This window comes from Salvia miltiorrhiza, chromosome 3 (genome assembly GCF_028751815.1).
Source record: "Salvia miltiorrhiza cultivar Shanhuang (shh) chromosome 3, IMPLAD_Smil_shh, whole genome shotgun sequence".
In the NCBI taxonomy this organism is placed as follows: Eukaryota; Viridiplantae; Streptophyta; class Magnoliopsida; order Lamiales; family Lamiaceae; genus Salvia; species Salvia miltiorrhiza.
The window spans coordinates 38,502,285-38,529,839 of record NC_080389.1 but is presented as its reverse complement, the minus strand read 5'-3'; the positions used below and the strand labels follow the sequence as shown (position 1 = coordinate 38,529,839).

General features: G+C 37.3%; 1 protein-coding gene across 2 annotated transcripts; it reads left to right on the top strand.

Annotated features, from left to right (window-relative positions):
• The first annotated feature begins 19,710 nt into the window (after positions 1–19,710).
• On the top strand, positions 19,711–23,432 carry LOC131016610 (serine/threonine-protein kinase BSK5-like). Of its 2 annotated transcripts, none has more exons than XM_057945316.1 (10): positions 19,711–20,072; positions 20,159–20,370; positions 20,936–21,071; positions 21,273–21,406; positions 21,496–21,601; positions 21,719–21,804; positions 22,135–22,323; positions 22,446–22,613; positions 22,740–22,853; positions 23,032–23,432. In XM_057945316.1, the coding sequence occupies exons 1-10, from the start codon at positions 19,991–19,993 to the stop codon at positions 23,272–23,274; spliced, it is 1,470 nt and encodes a 489-aa protein (XP_057801299.1). In that variant the 5' UTR covers positions 19,711–19,990; the 3' UTR covers positions 23,275–23,432. The 2 variants fall into 2 exon arrangements, with proteins under 2 accessions (XP_057801299.1, XP_057801300.1); XM_057945317.1 differs by having other exon boundaries at positions 19,721–20,072; positions 22,449–22,613.
• Positions 23,433–27,555: the final 4,123 nt, after the last annotated feature.

Sequence of the window (27,555 nt, the reverse complement as noted above, 5' to 3'; positions counted from 1 at the left end):
TACAACCTATAAATTTAATTATTAATATACAATACTCATTAAATTTAATATTATACTCATTGAGTTTATAATACTATTATTATGCACTATTAAAATAAACTACTAATAATTTAAATTCATAGAAATCATTAATCTAATTACTAATGTCGTTATCAATTAATCAAATTCATAAAAGATGATATTTTTATCTTTTACATAATTCAAATTTCAAAAATAATAAAATATATTACGGTCCACGGAGCGTGTATTAGACATGGACATTCATTACAAATATCTAATTTTGGAATAACATATTTGTGATCGCTTATATTAGCAATTAATATTATTTTTTGATAAATGATATTTTCATTGTCGTTTTGATATACGAAATGGTAATTTATTTCTTTCGACACATATAGTAATTTTTTTTTGAAATTACAAGAGGTATATGAATATAATCAATTATGCAACCTGCACGCAGGTGGGAACCTCACCACCACCCTAATGGTGAGAAAACATCACCACACGCAAGCGAGATACCAAACAATACAACACTGCACGCAGGCGGGAATATAACACCACCTAAAGTAGGAAAACATCACCGCACGCAGGCAGGATTGAACTCAAAACCTCTCATAAAGAAGAGTCTTTGGGTAATTTCAAGTGAATGCATTTGATGTTTTCTTAATTTTATGTTAATTTGCTGGTTTTGGAAGTTTATATGTTGATGCAGATAAATATTGAATTAATTAAGAACATCATATTGCAATATACTATTAGTTATTTAATAAAAGTTCAATATTTCAGAACCTATTAAGTTATGACATCTTTCTTAAAAGCATTTCCAATATTCTATGGACATAGAGAGGAGAACTGTATGAAAATTAAAGCTTAACTTTAAGTTAGTGGTAATCAGAACTAATTATTTTAGTATTCTTCCTGTCCACCAAGAATATACAAAAAATGCTTAATTTGGTGTCTAAAAAGAGTCTAAAAAGAGTATACTATTTTTATTTTTCGAACATAACTTCACTTTCTTATTTTTAACCACAATCACTCATTTCTACATAACTCGAATATCTATAACCACTCATTTCTTCATAGTGGGATCCTTTATCCACTAAAAACACATTTACCGACAACTTTATTAATATTCGTATTGGACCCAAAATAATACTCCATCCGTCCCACTTCAATTGACACTTTTACTTTGGGCACGAATATTAAGAATAAAGGGTTGAGTGTGTAAAGTGGGTGGGGGCCATTTGTTTAATGTGTGTAGAGTGTGCCAATTGAAGTGGGACGGAGGGAGTATATTCTTTGTAGATGAATGTAGTATAAGTTATATCTGGTTAATCTCTAATGTAAAAAAGAAAAATGAAGTTAGTTTTAAGAAAATCTTAACTTTTACTGCCGCCTAAATTCCTCCAGAAAAAAAATATAAAAAACTAAAATCTTATATAAATCTAAGAAAAAAAACATATATGATCGCTAATTTATTATTAACAAAAACTGCAACTAACGCAATGTAATTGTAGCAATAAACAGTAAGTAGATATCATATTCACGTTTTCTATCATTGTATCCCACATGTCATAGATTAAATGAAGACACGACTTGTCGATGTCACATGCTCGAAGCATGTCATATATAGGAGCTGTGAAAGAAAGTATGTAATCAAGCTTATCCCACCAAAGATCATAAATCGAGTTGTAACAATTGAAAGCAACTTGAGAGGAAAAATTGATTAAAAATTGCTAACCTTATCCCGTGATTCATGATGAATATCTTGATCATACTAACATCTACTGCAACCTAGGTAATCTAATAGCATAATCCATAAGTTTCTTGATTGTTCTCTATGTTCTTCGCATCACATATGTTTTGCAACGCCAAATTGAGTGTCTGAACAACACACGACGTCCAAACAATGGTAGGATACAATCCCTCAACAAGGCCTCTAGCTGCCGAACAATTCCTTGCATTATCCGTGATTACTTGGACCATGTTCTAAAGGCCAACTTCTTCGATGAATTCTCTTGTCAAATTAAAGCTAAATATTTTATTTTCAATATCTTCTAAACAGTCCATGACTTTCAAGAATATTGGTCTACTTTCTGTCACGATAATGAAATTGATTAACAGTCTTCTTTGTGAGTCACTCCATCCATCACTGACGATGCTAACTCCTTTCTCATGCCAAGTGCTTTTAATCGGTTGCAAGAGTCTACATTTCTCTTCTCTTGATGGATTAGGTATGTCCTCAACAAGTTGTACACAGGTGGTACAAATCTCGACAAATTATGATTGGCGGCGAAGGTGTAGCTAGCTACGTAATAAGGACTTCTTGCCAAATAAAATGGCAAGCCCGACGCATAGAATGTTAGGTCCCGGAGGTGCTATTGAACTGATGTATGAGGAGGGGAGGGGGGAATACACCAGTAGGCTATTTTTGCTTTTGAAAACTGAAATCAGTTTCTTGACTGAAACTGAAGTGAAGTGAGAAAAAAAATATCAGTTGTAGAGCGGGTTAAGACTGATACTGATAATGAGTCAGTAGGGTTAACTTCAGTATTTGAGACTCATCAGAATACTGAAGTCCAGATAGGGTTTCAGTCTTATCAGTTTTTGAGATCAGAGAAGTGTAAGTAATCTTACAGAATCTGAAGATTTATCAGTTAGACTGATTACACTTGAGCGAAAACGATTTAAAGTAAAAGCCTTTTAGTGTGTTAGATTATCAGTTTTAAAAGTCTATCATTTGAGTTATCAGTTTTCAATTTTAGTAGGGTTTGTACACAAAGAGAATAAGAAAAACTGAAAGCAGTAAAACACAAGGAGTTTTACGTGGTTTGGAAAACACGTTCCTACATCCACGGTCAGTCGATCACACTGAAAATCACTGTGCTTGTGCTTACAGGTGCACAGCAAACCAGGCTCGTGCTTACGAGTGCACGGAAACCTTAGACTAAAAAGAACTCTTTTCAGTACCAAGACTCTGGGTTGGATTTCTCCTTCTTAGCTTGCCGGTGCTAAGAATAACCAACTGTTTAGTTTCCGAGTACTAAACAACCTATCTGTCTCGAACTTGATCTCAAACTCTCTTTTCGCTCTTTAGAAAATGGGTTCGTATTTCCAACTAAATTACTAAGAACATGCTCTCAGTAACCGAAATATAGGCTTAGGGTCTACAAGAAATTTGCCTAAGGGAATAAGAGAATGTAGGTATTCACTGAACTGATTGTTGAACTTTGAAAATTCTCTTCTTCGATTCAAACTTTGAAAGGCATTAAAATTGTTGAGTTGTGATTTTGGCAGAGGTTCAGCTTGTGTGTTTGAATCGGTGAAGAATGAGGTTGAACCTTGAGCTCTATATATAGGCAGCGTCTTGAATAGATCCGTTGAGGAGATCGTCTTCAGAAATCTACCGTTGTGAGACAAATTTGAATCTTGGCCCGGGCTTCGATCTTCGATGTTTCTTAATCTGAAAAGAATTAGCATGTTTTCGGCAGTAGGAGTATGGTGTTACAGAACAAAGTAGCATGAAGAGATAAACTTTGTCTTCAGAAGGACGATCTTCATATCTGAGCATTTAATGCGGCTGTACTTGCATACTTTCCACGTGGCTCCTTTAAACTGAGATATCAGTATGAGGAATGAAGAATAACTCGTGGGTTCTACTGATACTTGACTTTAGAATTAGTCCGCTCAATCCAATGTGGCATGTATCAGTATTTTCCCTAATATTGATAACTCAGTGAATGTGTCCTTAAGTATCTGTCTTGAATGTTGGTGTTCAGTTAAGACTGGCACAACAACTTCAGTCATTGGTCTTCAGGTCTTCAGTCTTCGGTCCTTCTGTCTTCTGTCTAGCTAATAAAATAGACTCTAACACTTGAGTCCAGAAAAAGCTCTAGTCTATTAAGAAGATACTACGAGTTTTGGGATCATCAAAACAAGAAAAATGATATTTTATTAATTTTCCAACATAGAAGAACTGTGCAATCAATGCATTCAAAGTATTGCGTCCTTGAATATTGAAAGCTTTGCCAATAAAAGGCGAAGTAATGTCACTTCCCTTCCTCTTTTTTGATGGATCATCATATCCCTTATAAACATCCGCCATAAATCTTGTAGCAGCAGGTGGCAATGGGACATTTTTGTGGGTGTTGGCAATATGTCTTTTTTTTCTTCCTCTATCAGTTTACGCATATCATACATATATAATTGTGTCACTTTGAGGCAAGCCTTAATCCCTCTGCCTCGATTCAATAAATGTTTCACAAGTTGAGTGTATGTCGTCTTCTTTTGCGTGTGGCAAAAATTACATTCCCAATTCACATAATCACCAACGCATCCTCCGGTAGTAGATATTTTGATATATCTTCACAAAAGGTTTACGTCCACCATCGAAATTTGAAGATGAAGATGGTGGTGATATAAGAGACCCTAATGAACTATTAATTGCCATAAAAATTCCTATACCTACTGTCCAAGTAAAAAACAAAAATTAATTAAGCTCCAATTTATAAAAATTCCTATAGCTATATGGTATTGGAATAACCCATACCCACAGAATTTAACTAAGCTCCGATTAAAGAAAATAATAGCTTATACCCACTGCCACAAAAAAATAAATTAAGCTCCGATTAAACAAAAATTCCTTAATCCACTGTCCCAATTCACATAACTACGAATTGACCCATTAACCCATTAATTAACAACAAATTCATTGTCCCAATTCACAAAAGTGAACAACCCAATAACCCACACCTTAAATTAAACAACCTAATATTCCAATCTCCAAAATTGAACAACCCACGAATTGAATATGGGCAACATACTGAGAGAGGATTAGCCCACAAATGCTCCTGAAGGCGACGACGGTCCAGAACGCATCGACGACGGTGAAAGGCACTCAGATGGTGCGACGCGTGCGAAAGGTTTTTTAGGGTTTAGGAAATGTGAGAAGTTGAGAGACAAGAGGTCTGATTTACGTAAGTAGCGATTTTTTTTTAATACAGATTTTTAAAACCCTAAAAAAATGAAAAAAAAAACGTATTAAATACTTAATACATTTTTTTTCTTCAGTTTTAAACGTATTTTAACATATTTATATTTTTTAAATATTAATATGGGTCTGGTGCCCAAAAAACGTATTGGTTCTTCATAAGTAATGTATAATTTACTTTATACACAGTATCATTTGATTTTATAAAAATATCATTTATGAAGTATTATCTGTTGTAGACAATTAAATTTGTCGTCGAATTAAATATTCAATTATATTTTCTATTTTATTAAATGAGATTTTATTCCTAATTTAAATAGATATATAATTAATATTTAATATAATGAACTAATGGGCCTATTGGCCACTTAAAGCCCTAAGGCCCATGCATCGAGGCCCAAAGCCCATGAATCCCACCTCTTACATCTATAAATAGGGGTGTTGGGATGCTCACAAATGACAAGTGAAAGTGGAGGAGAATTGAAGAGCTAAGAAGAATTCTACCAAGTGTAGTCTTGCAAGAATTCAACTCAAGATATTCAAGTGTCTTCAAATCTTCAAAGCTTCAAGAGTTCAAGAATTCAAGATCTTCAAAACTTCAAGAGTTCAAGAATTCAATATATTTAAATCTTCAAGTGATCAAGCCCTCAAATCTTCAAGTGATCAAGATCTTCAAATCATCAGTGATCAAACCTTCAAATCTTCAAGTGATCAAGCCTTCAAATCTTCAAGTTGTTGGGAACCTTGTGGAATATCCTAACCCTTGTTTTGATGATACCAAAATTCATAGGACTTAAATGTAATAGACTAGAATCGTTTTTGAACTCAAGTGTTAGAGTTCGTTTCTAGTTTAGTTGCGGTGTCAAAGACTGAAGACTGAAGACTGAAGAATGAAGACTGAAGACTGAAGACTGCAGTTACCAACTGAAGTATCAGTTGAAGAATCAGTTGAAGACTGATTATTTAATGCGCGCCATGGACTGATACTAAAGTCAAGTATCAGTTGAACATTCCTCCTAGGACTGATCTTCCAACGTTCAGAGGAAGCCACGTACGCTCAAGTACAGCCGCATTAAATGCAGAGATATCTCAATATCTTATCTCTGCAGAGGTCATTCCTATCTGGTGGTTACTTTTCAGAGATGTCACATCTCCTGTCCATCAAAGAGAGCCGTTTCCACACAGACAAGGAACCTCGAAGATTGAAGCCTCAGCCCAAATTCGAATTGCTCTCCAACGAAAGAAATCTTGAGGACGATTTACGCCAACGGATCTATTCAAGAGTTCTCCTACAAATAGCGCTCGAGGATCACTTCAATCTTCACCGATTCAACGACATAAGCTGAAGCTCTGCCGAAATAGCTACTCAGCCTAAAGCTTAAACCGCCCAAAGCTTGAATCGAAGAAGAGAATTCCAAAGCCAAAATCAGTCACTGCTGATTACATACATTCTCTTAGACCCTAGGCATATATTCTGTGTACCCAGAAGCCAAAGGTCAAACTTGCTTCAAAGAACTCGTTCTTTGTAAGTATAGTTGGCACTCGTTTAAACCTCTCCCCCATAAGAGTGTTTGAGTGACTCGGAGTTTCAGAAGGTGTTCTGAACTCTGATAGGGAAGTCTGAGCACGAGGTGTGCTTAGCAAGGAAATCCTGCGCGAGCTGTGTAGGTGCTGAAATCCTGCGCGAGGTGTGTATGTAGGGAAACCCTACGCGAGGTGTGTAGGTGCTGAAGAGAGAGTTTATCTTCAGTTCACGGTTTGCAGTGCACCAGGGAAGCACTTGCGGAGTGGATTGTTGGTCTGATCAACTAGCCGTGGATGTAGGAAAGAGTTTTTCCGAACCACGTAAAAGTCTCTGTGTTATTTACAGCTTTCAGTTTTACATTCATAACTGTGTTATTTCAATTGATAAAACTGAATGCTGACTAACTGAAAAGAGAAACCTTAATCCAACTATCTGCTCCACCGAGGCTATTCGAAACTAAGTTTAATTTCCGCTGCGTATGATATCAATCTGACTCACTATCCTCTGATAGTAAGGAAGAGAGATATCATCTTCATCTTTGCAAACACGACTGAAGCCCTTACGTGGATCAGTTAAGTTCCAGTGACTTAACTGATAACTCTTTACTGAAGAGCTTTCAGTATCAGTCGTCAACCCTGTTGGTCAACACTTATTTCGGTTAAACAGGTGTCTTGTTTGCGTGTAAAGTTTCGCTTCTATCTCTGACTGAGATCCCTCTGATTGAGGTTTGTAGATAGTCATAAAAATAGCCTATAGGTGTATTCCCCCCCCCATACACCTATTCGAGACCCCCCGGACCTAACAATTGGTATCAGAGCAGGTTGTTCGCAAGAACTATCTGTCTCTGACTAGTTCTACGTGAACTAGATCCTTATTAAAGGTCTCGAAAAAGTTTTACTCTTTCTTATTGTTTTGTGCTTGCTACTTGCTTTATCTGCTGTTACCTGTTCTCTCTTTTTTGATGGAGACTAACCACAGCAGATTATCTTCTCTACCTATGTTTTGTATTGAAAAATACGACATATGGAAGTTTCGGTTTGAAAGCTTCCTCATTGCCCAACATTGTAGAATGTGGGAAGTCATCACCAGCGGTCCAATCATTATCACCGAAACTGTAAAAAGGGTTCCTACTGACATCCGTCAGGAACCTTACGATGAGGACCAACCCAAGTCAAAGGCAGACTTCACCATAGAAGAAAGGAAGCAAGATGAGCTAGACAACCTCGCCAAAAGCATCATCTCCGGCACCGTTCCTGACAAGTATGTCATGAAGATCATCAAGTGCAGGACAGCAAAGGAGATGTGGGATATTCTGGAAAGAATGTGCGTAGGTTCTGAGGAGATCAAGGAGAATAAGCTTTCCATAGCTTGTCAGAAATTCGACTCCTTCCTCATGCTCAAGAATGAATCTGTCGAGGAAATGGAACAAAGATTCAATCTCATATTGAATGAAGTTCAATCCATTTCCAAAGACAAATACACTCAACGAGAAATCAACTTGAAGATTCTTCGAGCACTGCCACGAGGAGAATGGCAGATCTACTCAGTCGCTCATTAGCATAAGCCAGGATTCAGTCAGCTCCTGACAAACAAGCTTTTCTCCGATCTCATGGCAAATGAGTTCGATCTTCTGAGAAATCTTGGTAACAAGAAGGCTGGAGGATCAGACGAAGATGGTCCATCAACCTCAAGAGGAGTTGCACTGAAGGCCTCAACCAGAGAAGGCAAGAAGCAGATCAAGGAGCCAACGGAACTCAACCCTGAGGACTTCTTCAGTCAATATGCCTTGTTGACTGACAGATTCAACAAGATGGAGTCCAAGTTTCGGAAGTACAGAAGGTTCCACAAGCAGCACTACAAGGGAAAAGAAAGAGAAAGGGACTCCAGACATTCCACAGATCGAAGCGGAGAAAGGAAGTCAGCCGCTTACGACATCAAAGAATTGGAATGTTATGGATGTAGAAAGAAAGGACACTTTAAGCATGAATGTCCTGATCTGACTCCAGCTGAGCGCAGGGAACTGAAAGCAAAGAAAGATCGCAGATCTTTGAAGAAGAAAGCGATTGTTGCTGATGATGCTGACTCTTCCAACGACACATCAGAATCATCCGACTTCGACAGTTCCAGCTCAGATGATGAGAGCCGAGCCCTGATGGCCAACGAATCAGAAAGTGTAGCTGACAACAACTACGACAATGGAATGAATGGCCCAGAGGTAAAATCTCTCACGAAAACTCCATATACTGATAACTTCCTGATGCTTTCAGGAGACCACTCAGAATCTGGAGATAGCTCATCCGTTGAAACTGACGAGTTTGATCAGCTCCTGACTGATCACTGTCAGCTGAGGAAAATGTTCGAAGATCTCCTCAAGCAGAATCAGAAAAAGGACAAGGAGATCGATGATGAACGAGCTAAACATCAGACAATCATCTACTTTCCGGATGAAACATGTCTTGATCAGCTAATCATGGAGAACAGCCGACTGGAAGAAGAGCTCAGAATCTCCAAGTCAGAATGTGAAAGAGCTTCTCATGAAATCAAAAGGCTTAATCACAAGCTGGAAGAAACAGTCAAGAACTGCATGATGCAGTCTCCCATGATGAGCAACTTTCCATCGAAAGGACTGGTCAACAGCATCGGAGGAAAGGTTGCAGCTGCCAAAGGAAAGGATATCATGATCATCTCTAAGAATGATCCTTCTGAAATCACAACCTCAGAAGAATCAAGAGATCATGATATGGATGAAGTTCACAAGCGCAGACTGATGGCCAGATCAAATGTTCCACCTCCACGAAGCTACAGACGAGCTAAGGAGGCTCCCAACCAGATCATCATATTGAAAAGGCTGGAAAGCAGATTTCAGTCAAAGATCCGGGAAGGAACATCAGGAGCCAAGAAGAATCTTTCTCATCAACCCAGGAGGAAGAAAGACCACATCAGTCAGAAACTGACATCCTCAGTTCAGTTTCAGAAAGAACAACATCCATGGAGATCAAGCAATGCTGAGTCCAGTCGAGCCATGCCACTTCCTCGACGACAAGCCACTGGACGTCAGACAAATCTCCATAAGTCTGCAAAGACTAAAGTATCTCACGGAAGATACTTCGGCGAGCAAAGAAGACCTCAATCACTCACCAGACAGAACTGCTACAAGAGTGAGGCCTTCAATAGGATTTCTCAACGGAAGAATGCTCATATGCCACCTGAAGCGCCAACGACACCGATCAGACATCCACCAATGCGCAAGAAATCAGCCAGACCAATTCTGAAGCAGATTTGGGTTCCAAAGGGAACTCGAACTAACATTGAAGGACCCAAAGCTTGATTGGGTGCCTGAAGCAACTCTTTCTTGCAGGTCAATGTCAGGAAACATAAAAAGAAGGAAGAGGCCAAAGCTTCAATCAGAATGTGGTATCTGGACAGTGGCTGCTCGAAGCATATGACGGGCTACAAAGAATATCTATCCCAGTATGTTGAGAAAGCTGGATCCAAAGTTGCATTCGGAGACAACTCGATTGGAGAAACAAAAGGCTATGGTGTGCTCAACATGGGTAACGCCAGTATCAGTAATGTTAGCTTTGTTTCTGGTCTTAAACATAATCTGTTGTCTGTGAGTCAATTTTGTGACAGTGGTTTCACAGTGAAAATCAAAAAGGATGAATTCACTGTTAGAAACAATCAGAAGAAGGTGGTTCTGAAGGGATTCAGACAAGGAAGTCTCTACGTCGTTTCTTGGGAAGACAGCCCACCAGAAACGTGCCTCATCAGTAAAAGCAGCTCAGAGCTCAATTGGCTATGGCACAAGAGACTCAACCATCTCAACTTCAAGACGATCAACAAACTTGCTAAACATCAACTGGTAGAAGGACTCCCTTCTATTGTATTCCAGAAGAAGCAAGAATGTGAAGCATGCCTCAGAGGAAAGCAGACGCGGACATCATTCAAGTCAAAGACATGACACTCCTCTGAAAGGATTCTGCATCTACTTCACATGGATCTGTTTGGCCCGATCACTCCAAGAAGCTACAACGGTAGGAAGTACACCTTGGTAGTTGTGGATGATTATTCACGATATACCTGGGTTATCTTTCTTTTCAAAAAGAAGAAGACACTGGAGGAACTGCCAAAGCTGTTGAAGAGACTGAGCGTTGAAAAGGAAGTCAACATCATCAGCATCAGATCAGATCGTGGGACTGAGTTCCTCAATACTGTCATTCGTGAGTATTGTGATGAACAAGGAATCAGTCATCAAACTTCTGCAGCAAGAACTCCACAGCAGAATGGAGTTGCAGAGAGAAGAAACCGGTCTCTAAAGGAAGCAGCAAGGACGATGCTAGCCGAGTCAAAACTCCCCTTGAAGTTTTGGGCCGAAGCAGTCAACAACGCATGCTACACGCAGAATCGCTCCTTCCTCACTCAGAGACATGGAAGAACTCCATACGAGTTATGGAAGAACAGAAAGCCATCGATTGCCCATTTTCATGCTTTCGGTTCTAAGTGTTTCATACACAACAACGATAAGAAGAGGTTGAACACCTTCGATTGCAAGGCTGATCCAGGAGTCTTCCTTGGATACTCCGGAACAGAACGTTCAAGCAAAGCCTATCGAGTGTTCAATACTCAAACTCTATGTGTAGAAGAAACACCTCATGTGATCTTTGATGAGTCTACAGATGGTTTCAGGGAACAAGATGCTGAAAAGAATGTTCAGATCACTGAAGGTTCCAAAGCTGAAATCCATACTGACGAGCCCTCTACTGTCTTGGTATGGGGACCTGGCAAGGATGAAGATACTGAGATGATTCAGTATCAGAAGATCAACCAACGGTCTGAAGTTCAAACTGGAGCCAATACAGATGGCAATAGTCAAGGGGGAACTCCAGTTGCTGAAGTTCAAGTTGAACGCGCAGAAGCCGCCCCAGCTCAACTCTCCCCTGCTCCAGAAAGTGCTCAACATCCCAGAGCTATTCTAACTGAAGAAGCTCCACCATCTCCTGAAGAAATCAAGAAATATCGAAGATGGTTTGAACTCCACTCTAAGGAGAACATCATTGGAGAACCATCAGATGGCGTCAAGACTCGGAGATCTATGTGCAACCTCGTCTTCGACATCAATCAGAACTGCATCAACGAAGATAAGAATTTCAGCTGTTTCTTATCAACTACAGAGCCGAAGGATATTGAAGAAGCTCTGAAGTCCACAGAATGGGTCATCGCAATGCTAGAAGAACTCAATGAATTCAACCGGAATTCTGTTTGGGAGCTTGTGGATCGACCAGACGATGCAAAGGTGATTGGCTTGAAATGGATTTTCAAGAACAAGAAAGACGAAGAAGGAAACGTTGTGAGAAACAAAGCAAGGCTTGTGGCTAAAGGATACAGTCAAGAAGAAGGAATCGACTACGACGAGACATTTGCCCCAGTTGCCAGATTGGAAGCAGTCAGACTCTTCTTAGCTTTTGCAGCTCACAAAGGTTTCAAGGTACACCAAATGGATGTCAAATGTGCATTTCTCAATGGAGTGCTCACAGATGAAGTCTATGTAGAACAACCTCCAGGATTTGAGGCTGCTGGACCAGAAAAGGTGTACAAGCTGAAGAAAGCGCTCTATGGGTTGAAGCAAGCACCAAGAGCGTGGTATGATACTCTCTCGGAGTATCTAGTTGAACAAGGCTTCAAAAAGGGATCTGTGGACAGAACGTTGTTCACTCTCAAAGAAGGAGAAGATCTCTTGCTTGTTCAAATTTATGTCGATGACATAATCTTCGGATCCAAATCTGAACACATGTGCAATAAGTTTGCTGACATCATGAAGAACAAATTCCAAATGTCCATGATGGGAGAAATGAATTTCTTTCTCGGATTGCAAGTCAAGCAGACCAAAGAAGGAATACTGATCAGCCAGTCCAAGTATGCCGAGGAGCTGATAGCTAAGTTCGGTATTCAGCACATGAAGTCAGTCAAGATCCCAATGAACACAAACTGGAAAGTTGATCCAGGTTCAGAAGGAAGCTCTGTCTCTTCGAAGAAGTACAGAGAAATCATTGGATCTTTGCTGTATTTGACTGCGAGCAGACCAGATATCGCATTTGCAGTCGGGGTTTGTGCAAGATATCAATCAGATCCTAAGGAAGCTCATTTAGATGCAGCTAAGCGGATTCTGAGATATCTCAAGGGCACACCCAATTTAGGATTGTGGTACCCAGCAGAGGACGACATCAAGCTCACCGGATTTTCAGACTCCGACTTCGGTGGATGCAAGCTTGATCGCAAATCAACCTCCGGAACATGTCAATTCCTAGGCAACAAGCTCATCTCTTGGTTTTCTAAGAAACAGACTTCAGTCGCCACCTCTATAACTGAAGCTGAATATGTTGCTGCCGGAAGCTGCTGCTCACAAATCCTGTGGTTAGTCCATCAACTAAAGGACTATGGGATCGAGGAAAAGGAAGTTCCTATCTATTGCGACAGCTCCAGTGCTATTGCAATCTCCCAGAATCCAGTTCATCACACCAGAGTCAAACATATTGAGATTCGACATCACTTCATTCGTGATCATGTCGAAAAGAAGAATGTCTCTGTGGAATGGATTCCCACTGCTATTCAGAGAGCGGACCTGCTGACCAAGGCTCTTCCAGAAGAGAGGTTCAACGATCTTTGTGTAAAGATTGGCCTCATCAACCCTGAAGAGTGATGCTGTGTTTGAAGATTTTCTCAAACAGTCATGCTGACTGGTGGTCAACCAACTGCTGCTTCTACGATCGTCGACGTAAAAAGCAATGAAGTCCGAGTGCTCATCTGAAGAGGAAGTCATCCTGATGAATCATCCAGGATCACGTGGTATCAACTGACTACTATGTTCAGTTGATCAGTAAGTATTTTAAAATGCTTACCTTTTCAAAATCAGTTATTTCAGTTTAGAGCTTTAAGTTTTTAGTTCAAAATCTTTTCTCTAACTGATCAGTTTCTTTCAAAAACTTTAACTGATTATTGGAATTGTTGGAATTGGAATATCCGAAATAGGACAAGATTTTTATAAAGTGAAAATCTGTTTTGATTGAACTTGTCCTGATCTTTTTGCCAAAAATCCTTCCAACCTTTTTGCCTCTGCAATAAAATTTCTTGAAACGCTCATTGACATGACATATGTAATGATGCCTTTTGAAGTCCCTCGCAGTGACGGCGGACGCGAAATTTTTCTTCAATTGCATTTAAGGCGCAGTTTTCGAAAAACCTTTTCATCTTCTACATGGTTCACATCTTGTTTATTTATACCATGTTGTCTTCATAGTGTTTCTGCATCAACTAACAACTCTCCACAGCTTTCACTGTGAGAAAAAGTTTCAATTGTTTCCAAAGTTGCAGAAAAATTGTTCCGACTAAAGGAGAAATCTATGACTGCAAAGTCATGGAGTGGAAGAATGACGCTCATAGTCTTGGTCTTCACCGGACCCTTCCACTGGATCGCAACGTCTCTCCGGCGTCAAAGTTTGCTCTACCCTCACTTGTATCCAGCGAAGCGAGCGTCTTCCATCCTCATGCCCGGCACATGGATTGGAAGTTCCTGTCTAGAATATGGACAGACTTCACCTATTTCTCAGGAAACTTCTCACCTTTTGGTGAAGACTCCATGTGGTGCAACAGCAATGCGCAAAAGCTCATTGCCATCCGGCGCAAAATCGACAGTGCTAGTCCTCACGACTGTCACTGATTCGATTCTCCATCTTCACATCTTCTTCTCCCCCATGTATGACGAAGGCATGTTCTGATCCAATTCTTTCATGAACGCCTCGTCATATATTTCCTTCGTTTCTCCTTCCCTCCTCTCGCACTTCTAATTCATCTCTTCTCGTCTGTCTCCTCGCTCTTCGGATAGTATGTATAGTTGCATCTCATGATTATCTCTAACGATACTATGCATACTTTCCTTTCCTTCACACTGCTTTCCATCATTCCTCTGTCTCCCCGCCTTCTCCGTCATTCTTTTTCTTTCTTCTCCACCCACTCCTGACGTCCTTCTCCTTCTGCATTCTCGGGACCTCTCCTCTTCTCAAGACGTTTTCACAACTTGAGAATTGGAGTTGTTGTCTCATTTGATTTTCAGCTTCCATGGTCATCTCTCTCTTTTTGATGTTGCCAAAAAGGGGGAAAGTTGGGAAAGTAAGAGTCAGTGAGTAATCTGTTTGAGAAGATTACTCCTGTCCCTATTTCTTGACTGTAGATGGGATAGCTATGGATCACCAGAAGGATGACGTTTCAGAAGAGACCTCAATTCAACGGAAAATAAGTGAGAGTGGAACAAGCTTAGGAACATTGAAGACACGAAGACAGAAGATGAAGATCAAGAAGTTCAAGGCGCAGCCAAGCAGACTGCTGGAGTCCATGGTTTATCCATGATGTTTTTGTTTTACTTTTTACTCCAATGTAAGTCTTGCTCTGTACCTAGACTGATGGCTTATCAGTCCGTTTGATGAAATGAACTTCTTATTGATCTCACCCTGAAGACAACGACTCTTTGTCCAGGCTCTGATTTATGGTTATTTTTCTGTCTTCTTGCTGTTCTGTGTTTAGAACTGTTTTCGTTCTTACTCTGAGTACAAGTTATTTAGGTTCTGTTGTTAAGGGGGAACAACTTTCACCCCTTGTCTAGAACTTGTACTGTGAGCTCAGTCTTTTTGCTGTCTAGAACTGCTGTGTGGTTTTGGCATCATCAAAAAGGGGGAAATTGTTGGGAACCTTGTGGAATATCCTAACCCTTGTTTTGATGATACCAAAATTCATAGGACTTAAATGTAATAGACTAGAATCATTTTTGAACTCAAGTGTTAGAGTTCGTTTCTAGTTTAGTTGCGGTGTCAAAGACTGAAGACTGAAGACTGAAGACTGCAGTTACCAACTGAAGTATCAGTTGAAGAATCAGTTGAAGACTGATTATTTAATGCGCGCCATGGACTGATACTAAAGTCAAGTATCAGTTGAACATTCCTCCTAGGACTGATCTTCCAACGTTTAGAGGAAGCCACGTACGCTCAAGTACAGCCGCATTAAATGCAGAGATATCTCAATATCTTATCTCTGCAGAGGTCATTCCTATCTGGTGGTTACTTTTTAGAGATGTCACATCTCCTGTCCATCAAAGAGAGCCGTTTCCACACAGACAAGGAACCTCGAAGATTGAAGCCTCAGCCCAAATTCGAATTGCTCTCCAACGGAAGAAATCTTGAGGACGATTTACGCCAACGGATCTATTCAAGAGTTCTCCTACAAATAGCGCTCGAGGATCACTTCAATCTTCACCGATTCAACGACATAAGCTGAAGCTCTGCCGAAATAGCTACTCAGCCTAAAGCTTAAACCGCCCAAAGCTTGAATCGAAGAAGAGAATTCCAAAGCCAAAATCAGTCACTGCTGATTACATACATTCTCTTAGACCCTAGGCATATATTCTGTGTACCCAGAAGCCAAAGGTCAAACTTGCTTCAAAGAACTCGTTCTTTGTAAGTATAGTTGGCACTCGTTTAAACCTCTCCCCCATAAGAGTGTTTGAGTGACTCGGAGTTTCAGAAGGTGTTCTGAACTCTGATAGGGAAGTCTGAGCACGAGGTGTGCTTAGCAAGGAAATCCTGCGCGAGCTGTGTAGGTGCTGAAATCCTGCGCGAGGTGTGTAGGTAGGGAAACCCTACGCGAGGTGTGTAGGTGCTGAAGAGAGAGTTTATCTTCAGTTCACGGTTTGCAGTGCACCAGGGAAGCACTTGCGGAGTGGATTGTTGGTCTGATCAACCAGCCGTGGATGTAGGAAAGAGTTTTTCCGAACCACGTAAAAGTCTCTGTGTTATTTACAGCTTTCAGTTTTACATTCATAACTGTGTTATTTCAATTGATAAAACTGAATGCTGACTAACTGAAAAGAGAAACCTTAATCCAACTATCTGCTCCACCGAGGCTATTCGAAACTAAGTTTAATTTCCGCTGCGTATGATATCAATCTGACTCACTATCCTTTGATAGTAAGGAAGAGAGATATCATCTTCATCTTTGCAAACACGACTGAAGCCCTTACGTGGATCAGTTAAGTTCCAGTGACTTAACTGATAACTCTTTACTGAAGAGCTTTCAGTATCAGTCGTCAACCCTGTTGGTCAACACTTATTTCGGTTAAACAGGTGTCTTGTTTGCGTGTAAAGTTTCGCTTCTATCTCTGACTGAGATCCCTCTGATTGAGGTTTGTAGATAGTCATAAAAATAGCCTATAGGTGTATTCCCCCCCCCCCATACACCTATTCGAGACCCCCCGGACCTAACACAAGTGATCAAGCATTCAAATCTTCAAGATCGAAAGCTTCAAGGCATTCTTACAAAATTATAAGGACGTTCTTCTCCAAACCAAATCAACTTCGACGTGCAATTCAAAATCATGGCTTGAAGCCCTTTGGATTTATCGTCATCAAATCAAATATTTCAAGAACCTTCGAGATTGTTCAAGAATCAAATGGAAGAGAAGAATCAGAGGATCAACTAGAGATTGCAACCCGTAAAACTCTATCAAATTCTATCAAATTATCTTTGTAACGCACTTTCGTATTTTCTTAAATTGAAATACAAAAATTTGTGTTTACATCTGTATTTGAGGAAATTATTATTTTATGTTATTAATAGTGTCATTTTGTGACGTGCCATTGATTTTTATACAAAATATCATTTGATTTTATAAAACATACTCCCTCCATCCAATGAAGCATGACCCAGTTCTTTTCGGTACAGAAATTAAGAAATTGGTATTTTGTGTGTTAAGTGTGGTAGGTGAAAAAGTGAAAATGTGAATAAAGGGTAAATTTTTTGCCAGTTTTAGAAACAGGTCAAGCTTCGTAGGACAAACCAAAAAGAAAACTGGGTCATGCTTCGTGGGACGGAGGAAGTATTATTTACGAAGTATCATTTGGATTTTCAAAAAATATCGTTTGTTATTAAGAAAAATATCATGTTATATCATATTTTATGGGCACGAATCATATTATCATTTGTTATTGATAAAAATAACTTGTTGTTAATAAAAGTATTACTCCCTCCGTCCATGAAAGAACTTCCTAGGAGGGAGTGGCACGAGTTTTAATAAAATGTTGTATAGTGTATTGAGAGTGGAGAAAAAGTTATAAGTGTATTGGGAATTGTGAAAAAGTATTAATAATTTATTGTGTTGTTTTAATTAATGTTATTTGAGTGGTGAGAATTGTCTTAAAAGGGGAGTATTTTTTAAGTGGTGGGGTATTGTCCCAAAATAGGAAAAAGTAGGAAGTTCTTTCGTGGACGTCCCGAAATAGAAAAATAGAAAGTTCTTTCGTGGACGAAGGGAGTATTTACTATTAATAAAAGTAGTATTTATGTATAATTACTAGTTGAAATAAAAGAAGAAGAAAAATAGACCTGAGGTCGGACGAGTGGGCCTGAGCTTCTGGATCGAATAGGATCCATTTACACCATGAGAACGAATGCACGCGAACCGATATAGTGGTTAATGCGTAAAGTCAAAGGTTTTGGGTTCGAGTTTACTGTTGCACGACTTTTTTATTTTATTTTTTATTTAATACTGTTAATTTATAAAAAACAAATAGAGAAAAGAAAAAGATAAATGAAGGTGAATAAATAAACAAATAAATTAACATTTGGAATTGGTCTTCCACGTCTAACGAAGAAAACGCGAAAAGGGAACAACTGAGTCAAATAATCTTGCAATAGAATATACCGAAAAAGGACCTTGCAAATCTTGAAATCTTAACTTTATTTGGTAATTAACCAGATTTAGGTATAATTAATGTTATTGATGTGGATTAGTAATTAATTAATCTGGGTTTCGTGAATCTTTAACTAAATCGAAACAAACATACGAGAGGATTCGGTTTTAGTGACTTTGACCAGCACAAACAAAGTTAAAGTAGTATTTATTATTTGCTGACAAGGCCATGAAATTAATAATCGATAAGATCGAAAAATATTTCATTGTATCGAAGAAATTCTGAAAGCACCGGATTTAATTAAAAATAAACAGTCACTGATATTCTATAGTCCAACATTAATGTGCACAAGATATTTCGATTTAGGCTCGAATTTTGTTAGTTGGGTTATTGAATCAGTTAAACCTAAGAAAATATAATATTTTATACTATATTTTAAAAAATATGATTTGAGAAAAAGAAATTTTAATTGCACTAGTTATTTGCCAAATATTTTTAGGCTATGAATATTTGCTTAAAGAAATAAAATTCATTCACAAACTAGCCTTGATTCAAGGTATTATCTCCTCTTATTGCTGGCAAAACATGCCAAAAAATCGATGTGATTTATTTAAAATTTTTGTTGTTTAGTTGGAAAAAACAATCACATGGTCTGTTTTTTTTAGAGGAAAAGATGATTATATCTTTTTTCCACGATGAATTAAAGATGCTCTTACAACATATGGAAAATATCTCGTATTTACAGTTTTTTATGCATTATTAGAATCCCCGAGACATTATCGGAAGTGAGATTTATAAAATCATAATTTAATGTCTTTTTTTTTTATGTAGGCGTTGCATGTCATTATTATAATATTTGCATGTAGATATAATATGCATTACCAGAATGAAATAGGATATAAATAGAATAAAATATTCAATTATTGTGCTATTCTTTTCTACGTAGAAAAGGCCAGTGGGTTTCAAACTTGTAGCCCCCTCCTATCTTGTTTTCTTGTCTATCACACCTTGCAAGAAATCTATATAAATCAAAAGTTTGTATTGATTTGGAGGTCTTTTAAATTCTCATTGTAAAAATATACGGAAAAAAAAATATAAAGTAATTTAAACTTGAAGCATATAACCAAGCATGTTCAAGTACCTAAATTAGGTCAATATACTTTGAATGTGAATTCACTTGATCAATGGAACAAATGAATTACATTAGTGAATTAAAAGAACTCATTAACACATTCGAATAATACGAGAAACGAATTCAAAACAGATTAAAAAAAAAAAATCACTCAGCTTTTCAAGTTCCAAAGATGAAATTCAAAACACAAGAAATGGTTGATCTGCAACACTGTTTCATCAAAATTCAGATAATCAATGTGTTAATCCTAATTAACCCAAAAGTAAATTAAAAAAAATCCGCCGACTAATGCAGAGAACAAGGCAGAAAAGAGGAATAATAAGGAAGTTGAAAGACAGCATAAAGCAGGAAAAGCTAAAACCAGGGGTGCCAAAATATTTAAAAAGAAACACCTTTTCGTGAACCCACACACAATACAACTGTTCACCAAAATCGACCCCAAAAAATCATAGCTTGTCTCTAATTCACACTCCCACCATGCTTATAATGCATGCTTCTCAAATGTGAATGCCGAAACCCGCGTTGCAATCACGTTTCTTGGATCCGTAAGCCCCCCAAAATCTGGTCTTTTGCAGATATTAGTACTCATATTTTTCCACAAAAATCTTTAAATGGGTGGACGCTGCTCCAAGTTCTCTCTGTGTTGGTGGCATTCCCAGCTCAAGCCCACCACGCTTCAATCATCTGATCCGGGTTTGATGATGATCTTTGCTTGTTTTGGTTTTGTGGGGTTTTGTAAAAATGGTTTCTTTTTGGTTTGATTTTTGTGGGTTTTGCAGAGAATGGGGAGAAAGATTCGCTGCCGAGCTTCAGGGAGTTCAAATGGGACGAGCTGAAGGCTGCGACGAATGGGTTTTCTTCAGAAAACATTGTTTCAGAGCATGGAGAGAAGGCTCCTAACGTTGTTTACAAAGGTTTACTTGAAAATGAGCGGTGGGTTGCTGTTAAGCGCTTCAATAGGTCTGCTTGGCCTGACTCTCGTCAATTCTTGGTTAGTAGTTGTTACTTCCAGTTCTTGATTTCTCTCTGCTGCATTTTGGCTTGCTTTGTTGCTCAAGTGGAGTTGTGTTCTGTGTTAGTGTTTGATCAGATTTGATATTTCTGGCTTCATATAGCTCCTGCAAGAAGGTGTGTGTGTGTGTGAGTGTTTGTATGTGTGTGTGAGAGAGGGAGAGAGAGGGTTCAGGATCAGGATCAGTTTCACAAGTATAGAAATAAGTGAAGGTTTGCTCATTTTCCAATTTACCTAATATTCTCTGATTTTGTTTGATCTTATGTATGTAAGGATTAGGATCAGTTTCTCAAGTAAGGAAAATAGGTGAAAATTTGTTTATTTTCAGTTTGCCTAATCTCTTTTATTTTGTTTGATCTTGTGTGTAAATGTGTGTGTGTGTGTGTGTGCGTTAAGGATTAGGATCAGTCTCTCAATACTACAAAAAAGAAAACAAAAGAAAAGGAATGGGTGGTTTCAAAAAGAGAAAAAAGAATAGGTGAAGGTTTGTTCATTTTCCTTCAAGCTCTGCGATTTTGTTTGATCTTGTGTGTGTGTGTTGAAGGATGAGGCAAAGGCAGTGGGGAGCCTTAGAAGTGAGCGGTTGGCGAATCTGGTCGGATGTTGCATCGAAGGGGAAGAGAGATTGCTGGTAGCAGAGTTTATGCCTAATGAGACATTGGCTAAGCATTTATTTCATTGTAAGTTTCCTTCATTTAGTCATTTAAAAATCATGTTCAAGAAGCATAGATAACTCGAGTAGGTTCATATAATTGTTGATTTGAAACGTGGCTAAGCACGACAGAAATGGGTAAAGATCTTAGATAATTCGTAATGCAGATTTGATTTTAAAATTTAACACAACTTTGCACAAATTTGTTCCTTTTGGTGAATTGGAACAGGGGAAGACCAACCTATGAAATGGGCAATGAGGTTAAGAGTGACCTTATATTTGGCCCAAGCTTTGGAGTACTGCAGCAATAAGGGAAGAGCATTGTATCATGATCTCAATGCTTACAGAGTCTTGTTTGATCAGGTGAGAAAACATCGTCGCTAGAGTTTGCAGAATTTTCCCTTTACAGCTTTGCAAACTATGTGGTCTTAGATCGCATTGCCTGTGCACAGGATGGCAATCCAAGGTTGTCTTGCTTCGGACTGATGAAGAATAGTAGAGATGGCAAAAGTTACAGCACGAACTTAGCCTTCACTCCTCCTGAGTACTTGAGAACTGGTAATATGCTTGATGAACTAGTAATCTTTGTTATGTTAATGTTTCTTGATACCTTTATACCCCCACGCACCGTCTCTCATTTTCTTTGGATTTTGACTTTGGTATGTTCGTGTGCAGGAAGAGTGACTCCAGAAAGTGTGGTTTACAGCTTTGGGACCATGCTGCTAGATCTTCTAAGTGGGAAGCATATACCTCCGAGCCATGTAAGTTTTCATGCTCGATTTGAATTAAGAAAATACAATGTTTGTTGAAGAATAAAACCTGCTCAATCTTCATAATCTCCTCACCCTTTGCTTGTATTTCAATCTTTCAATGCATAATAAGCAGAAGATTATGATAGCTTTCATTCAAAAATCAAAATTTTTAAACTTTGGAGTTTGTTCAATTAATTATGAACAAGATTCTTTTCAACTTTGTGCCTAATGTGGTTGCTGAACTTTCAGTCTAAGCCTTTTTGGTCGTGAAGCATGTTGAACCTTCACAGTTTTACGTTGTTGATCTAAATCTGATTCTCGTCTGATGTCGGTGTTTAGGCGCTTGATCTTATCCGGGGTAAGAACTTTCTGATGCTGATGGATTCTTGTTTGGAGGGCCATTTCTCCAATGATGATGGAACTGAGTTGGTTAGGTTAGCTACACGTTGTTTGCAATACGAAGCACGAGAGAGGCCAAACGCCAAGTCTCTCGTCACTTCTCTTGCATCTCTTCAGAAAGAAGATGAGGTATTAATTTTCTGAATTTCATTACATTTGGTCAATTTTAAAGCATAAGTAGAAAATAGAGATAATGGATATACATCCGAGTCTACGAGCTGAAAAGAACAATTTTTCGTATTAATTTTAAGCAGGTTCCTTCGTATGTGCTACTTGGAGTTCCACAAGGAAATACAAACAGTAATCAACAACTACAGTTGAGCCCCATGGGTGAAGCATGCTTGAGAATGGATCTCACTGCCATACATGAAATCTTGGATAAAATTGGGTACAAAGACGACGAAGGAATTGCCAACGAGGTTCATAATCTCCTAGATCATGTATCTGTTGTAGTAGTCTGAGTTTATTGCTTCATGTTTCATGTCATCTATCTGCATTGTGTTCTTCAAAGCCTCAATAATCGTTGCTTCATCGTTTCCACACAGCTATCTTTCCAATTGTGGACAAATCAGATGCAGGAGACTCTGAATTCCAAGAAGCATGGAGATGCTGCTTTTCGAGCTAAGGATTTCCCAACTGCCATCGATTGCTACACACAAGTAAGCCGTTTCCTACGAAAGATAGATTAGATTGGCAATACTTATAATTGAGTATTAATTGAGTATTGGAAGGATTAGTCGATCGAACAAGTTCAAAATTCTGTAATTTATCAAAGAATGTGGTGCTTTATAGCCTGTAGTATTATCAACAACTGAATCAAGATTTGTGTTTGTGCAGTTTATAGATGGAGGGACGATGGTATCACCAACGGCCTTTGCTCGTCGGTGTTTGTCGTACCTGATGAACGAGATGCCGAACGAAGCTCTCGGAGACGCGATGCAGGCGTTGGTGGTGTCACCGGACTGGCCGACTGCGTTATACCTGCAAACGGCTTCACTATTTGCACTTGGAATGGAAAATGATGCTCAAGAATCACTCAAAGAGGCAACAAACTTGGAATCGAGAAGAAACAAAAACTAAAATATGTATAGATTTTACTTGTTAATGATTTGATCTCTATGGATTTAGCAATACTTTGAACACCAACAGATCAATCGTATGATATTGATTTCTACTTCAATTTTTGTGAGTAATGTAAACTTCAGCTATTGTTATAAAGTTTCCTGAATTTTGTGGAATCGAAATTATAACATTTTGAAATTTTTTTATATCAAGCATTGCATCAAACTATTACCAAATATATCCTTCAACATTGAATCAAATCCAAAAATCTGTGATACACACCAATTCGAGAAGGCAAAAACCTTTGGGTCGATGTCCGCATCCTAATTAATGTTAGATTAGTGGATTACTTTCAGATTTTAATTATAGTTTATCAATGTATAATATACTCCTTCCGCCCCACTTCAAATAGTCCAAAACTGTAGGATTGTTCTATAATTTTGGGCCATTTGAAGTACTTCAAATTGTCCAAAACTGTAGGATTGTTCTATAATTTTGGGCCATTTGAAGTGGGACGGAGTGAGTAATACATAAACATTCAATATATATATATATATGGAGAGGTTCAAATAAGAACCACTAATAAAATAAGAACGGAGAATCATTTTAAGTCATTCGATCATCAAGATCTACGGTGGATGCATCATCTTGGTGGATGGATGCAGGTGCTGGGTTCGAATCCTGAAGGGAGCAAAAAAAATATTTTTTTCGGATGCATTAAATTTAATAGCGGATGCATTAATTTGTATAGCAGATGCAGTAATTTTATTGGTTCTTATGTTCTCACGATAATTGTGGTTCTCACTATAACCGCACCCTATATATATATATATATATATATATATATATATATATATATATATATATAGGGGAGGGCTAAAATAAAAACACTTCTTAAAATATAAAATATAAACAATTTTCAGTCATTAGATCATCAAGATCTACGGTTGATTCGTAACCTTGTTGGATGAATTCGTGGTCCTGCGTTCGAATCCCAAAGATAGCAAAAATTTATTTTTCACAATTCGTAACCATGTTGGATGAATTCGTAACCATGTTGAATAAAATTCGTACATTAAAAAACGTTTATATTTATATTTTAAGAAGTGTTTTCACTGTAGCCCTCCCCTATATATATATATATATATATATATATATATATATATATATATATATATATGGGAGGGCTACAGTAAAAACACTTCTTAAAATATAAATATAATCATTTTTTAATGTACGAATTTTATCCAACAGGGTTACGAATTCATCCAACATGGTTACGAATTGTGAAAAATAAATTTTTGTTACCTTTGGGATTCGAACCCAGGACCATGAATTCATCCAAAAGGGTTACGAATCAACCGTTGATGATGATGATCTAAGGGCTGAAAATCATTTATATTTTATACACTTAAGAGTGTTTTTATTCTAGCCCTCCCCTATATATATATATATATATATATATATATATATATATATATATGGGGAGAGGTTCAAGAAAAAATCACTAAATAAAAGAAGAATGGGGAACCATTTTCAGTCATTCGATCATCAAGATTTACAGTGGATGCATCATCTTGTTGGATGAACGCAGATCCTGGGTTCGAATCCTGAAGGGAGCAATTTTTTTTATTTTTTTGAGTGCATTAATTTTTACAGTGGATGCATTAGATTTGATGGTTCTCACATTCTCACAAATAATGTTGTTCTCTCTAGAACCACACCCTATATATATATATATATATATATATATATATATATATATATATATAGGGTGCGGTTATAGTGAGAACCACAATTATCGTGAGAACATAAGAACCAATAAAATTACTGCATCTGCTATACAAATTAATGCATCCGCTATTAAATTTAATGCATCCGAAAAAAATAATTTTTTTGCTCCCTTCAGGATTCGAACCCAGCACCTGCATCCATCCACCAAGATGATGCATCCACCGTAGATCTTGATGATCGAATGGCTTAAAATGGTTCTTCGTTCTTATTTTATTAGTGGTTCTTATTTGAACCTATATATATATATATATATATATATATAGGGTTGCGCTAAAATAAGACTCAATGTTAGCCTATAAAATAAGACTGAATTTGAACGCTTGATCTCACATTTATGGACGGTTAGATGTAGATTAGAAATATTAGGATGACATTAAACGAAAATCTTTACAAGGTTAATAGTGTAATTACAATATCATTAATTAATATCTTCCCTCATTTTGGGGGATCACGTTTGGATATCATAATTAATCAATATCTTTTTCATATCTTCTTACCCAATATTATTCTCACGTCTTCTATCAATACATAAAAATCGATGAATTAGTTATGTATGAATGTTTTAATTCACATATATGAATGATTTCCATACATTTTCTATATTAGGTTAAGTGTTAATATTTTTCATATCCCTATAAGGTTGATGACGATGATAGTGATGATGACTAACCGCATTCTCTATTTAACAAATTAGTTTATTTTGTTCTCCATTTTTCATACCCCTATATATGTTTTATATTCACATTTACGAATATTTAATCATTATCGATATAATAATTCATGAATTTTCTATTCTATATACATGAATATTATCATTGTATGTTTATTAATTTTTTTGTTGCTCCTACTTTATTTTCTATTCACTTTATGTTTTCACTTGTCATAATGTTTGTTTTATTTTAAACTATGTACATGTTTAAACTTATTATAATTTTAACAATTTCTATTTCCGTAATACATACTTCAATATACGTCCATCTACATTAAGTCCTTGACGATTTTTTTCATATAATTGGAAATTATGATCGCACATATGAAGTTATGTATGAATTTTTTTAATGTACAAATATGAATGATTTGCATATACATGTATGAATATTTTTCTATTATCTTAGTTTATGAACTATACATTCACTATATTCAGTTAAGTGTGAAAATTTTTCATACACCTATAATCTAAGTGTTATATTTCACGAATCAAATTATATTCTTACATCAAACATGATGTAATTCATATGCACAATTTAGAAACACTCAACAATTGAAATAATTTAAACCACAAAATAAATACACCATTAATTGACAAAACCATAACATTCAAACGTACGTACCAAATTTAATGGTCTAAAAAATCCGATAAATTGTCATAGAATATTATTCATAAGGCGCCGACACAAAATTATTGTCTTATCGCGCACTATAACAAATGTCCTAAATCAAACACGATATAATGAAGTTTATCCAATCAACTGGGCGTCGACATTCACCGCTGCATCCCTGTGCAGCAAGTCAAAATTCACATTTGCATTTTCTTCTATTGCTCATTTGATGCGGTTATTATTCCATGCAAGAAGCGCTACATCGCACCTCACCCTCAGAAGATTCAACTGCTTTTTCGATTTATTGCCTAGTCCACAGGTCCATGAGGACAATGTCCCACCCATAAACATTTCCATGTGTTGCAGCAGGTAAACACTAGTGTCGTTGATATTCTTGCGATCTCCTCACTTAATTTGGACCACCATCAATCTAGCCCGCTGCACAATATTGCTCCTATGCGTATGTCCTGCGCATGCCATATAATCTGCAAGCATACTCTTATGTATATATGTATAACACATTACAATAAAGTAAGTTACATAATAATTATCAATTTTTAGCATCTCCTGCGTACGACACGAACAATTTAACAAAACAAGCAAATATAATTAGCAACAAACAATATTATTTTACATAAATTCACTCACAACTACTATTATATGTTATACTATATGTTTAAACAAATAAGCTATACTAGAGAATTTAATACTATATTTTTCTAATGTAACCATAATGAATTGATTATATTTTATATAGACTAAGTTCAATCAATAACCATATAATATTCATTCATATAAACATCAATATTCATACCAATTATATTACACATGTAATACACTATACAAAAACGAACAATGAAATATGTACATATAGAAGAATATCAAGAAAAATTCATCAAAATACTTACCCCAGAAAAAATCCATCAACAGAACAAACTATGCAAGTTATCAAGTAAAAAAAATGAACAAACTATACTTACCATAACAATGAACAAACTATGCAAGTTATCAAGTAAAAAAAATTCACACACGGACCACTTAAAATTCATTCACATAACTTTAATATTCATGATGATTATACATACCCCAGAAAAAATCCATCAAACAGAATGTTCTCCAACAACTAACCCCTACGAAATTATTCATGTATTCACTAATACTATTCATACGAAAAGATAATTTATAC

What these genes read in the sequence shown, in the direction of transcription:
- LOC131016610 (XM_057945316.1), top strand. Translation starts at nt 19,991, where the DNA reads ATGGGTGGACGCTGCTCCAAGTTCTCTCTGTGTTGGTGGCATTCCCAG. An exon ending in GCTTCAATCATCTGATCCGG is followed by an intron (nt 20,073 to 20,158) that starts GTTTGATGATGA and finishes TGGGTTTTGCAG; the next exon opens with AGAATGGGGAGAAAGATTCG. An exon ending in GGCTAAGCATTTATTTCATT is followed by an intron (nt 21,072 to 21,272) that starts GTAAGTTTCCTT and finishes GAATTGGAACAG; the next exon opens with GGGAAGACCAACCTATGAAA.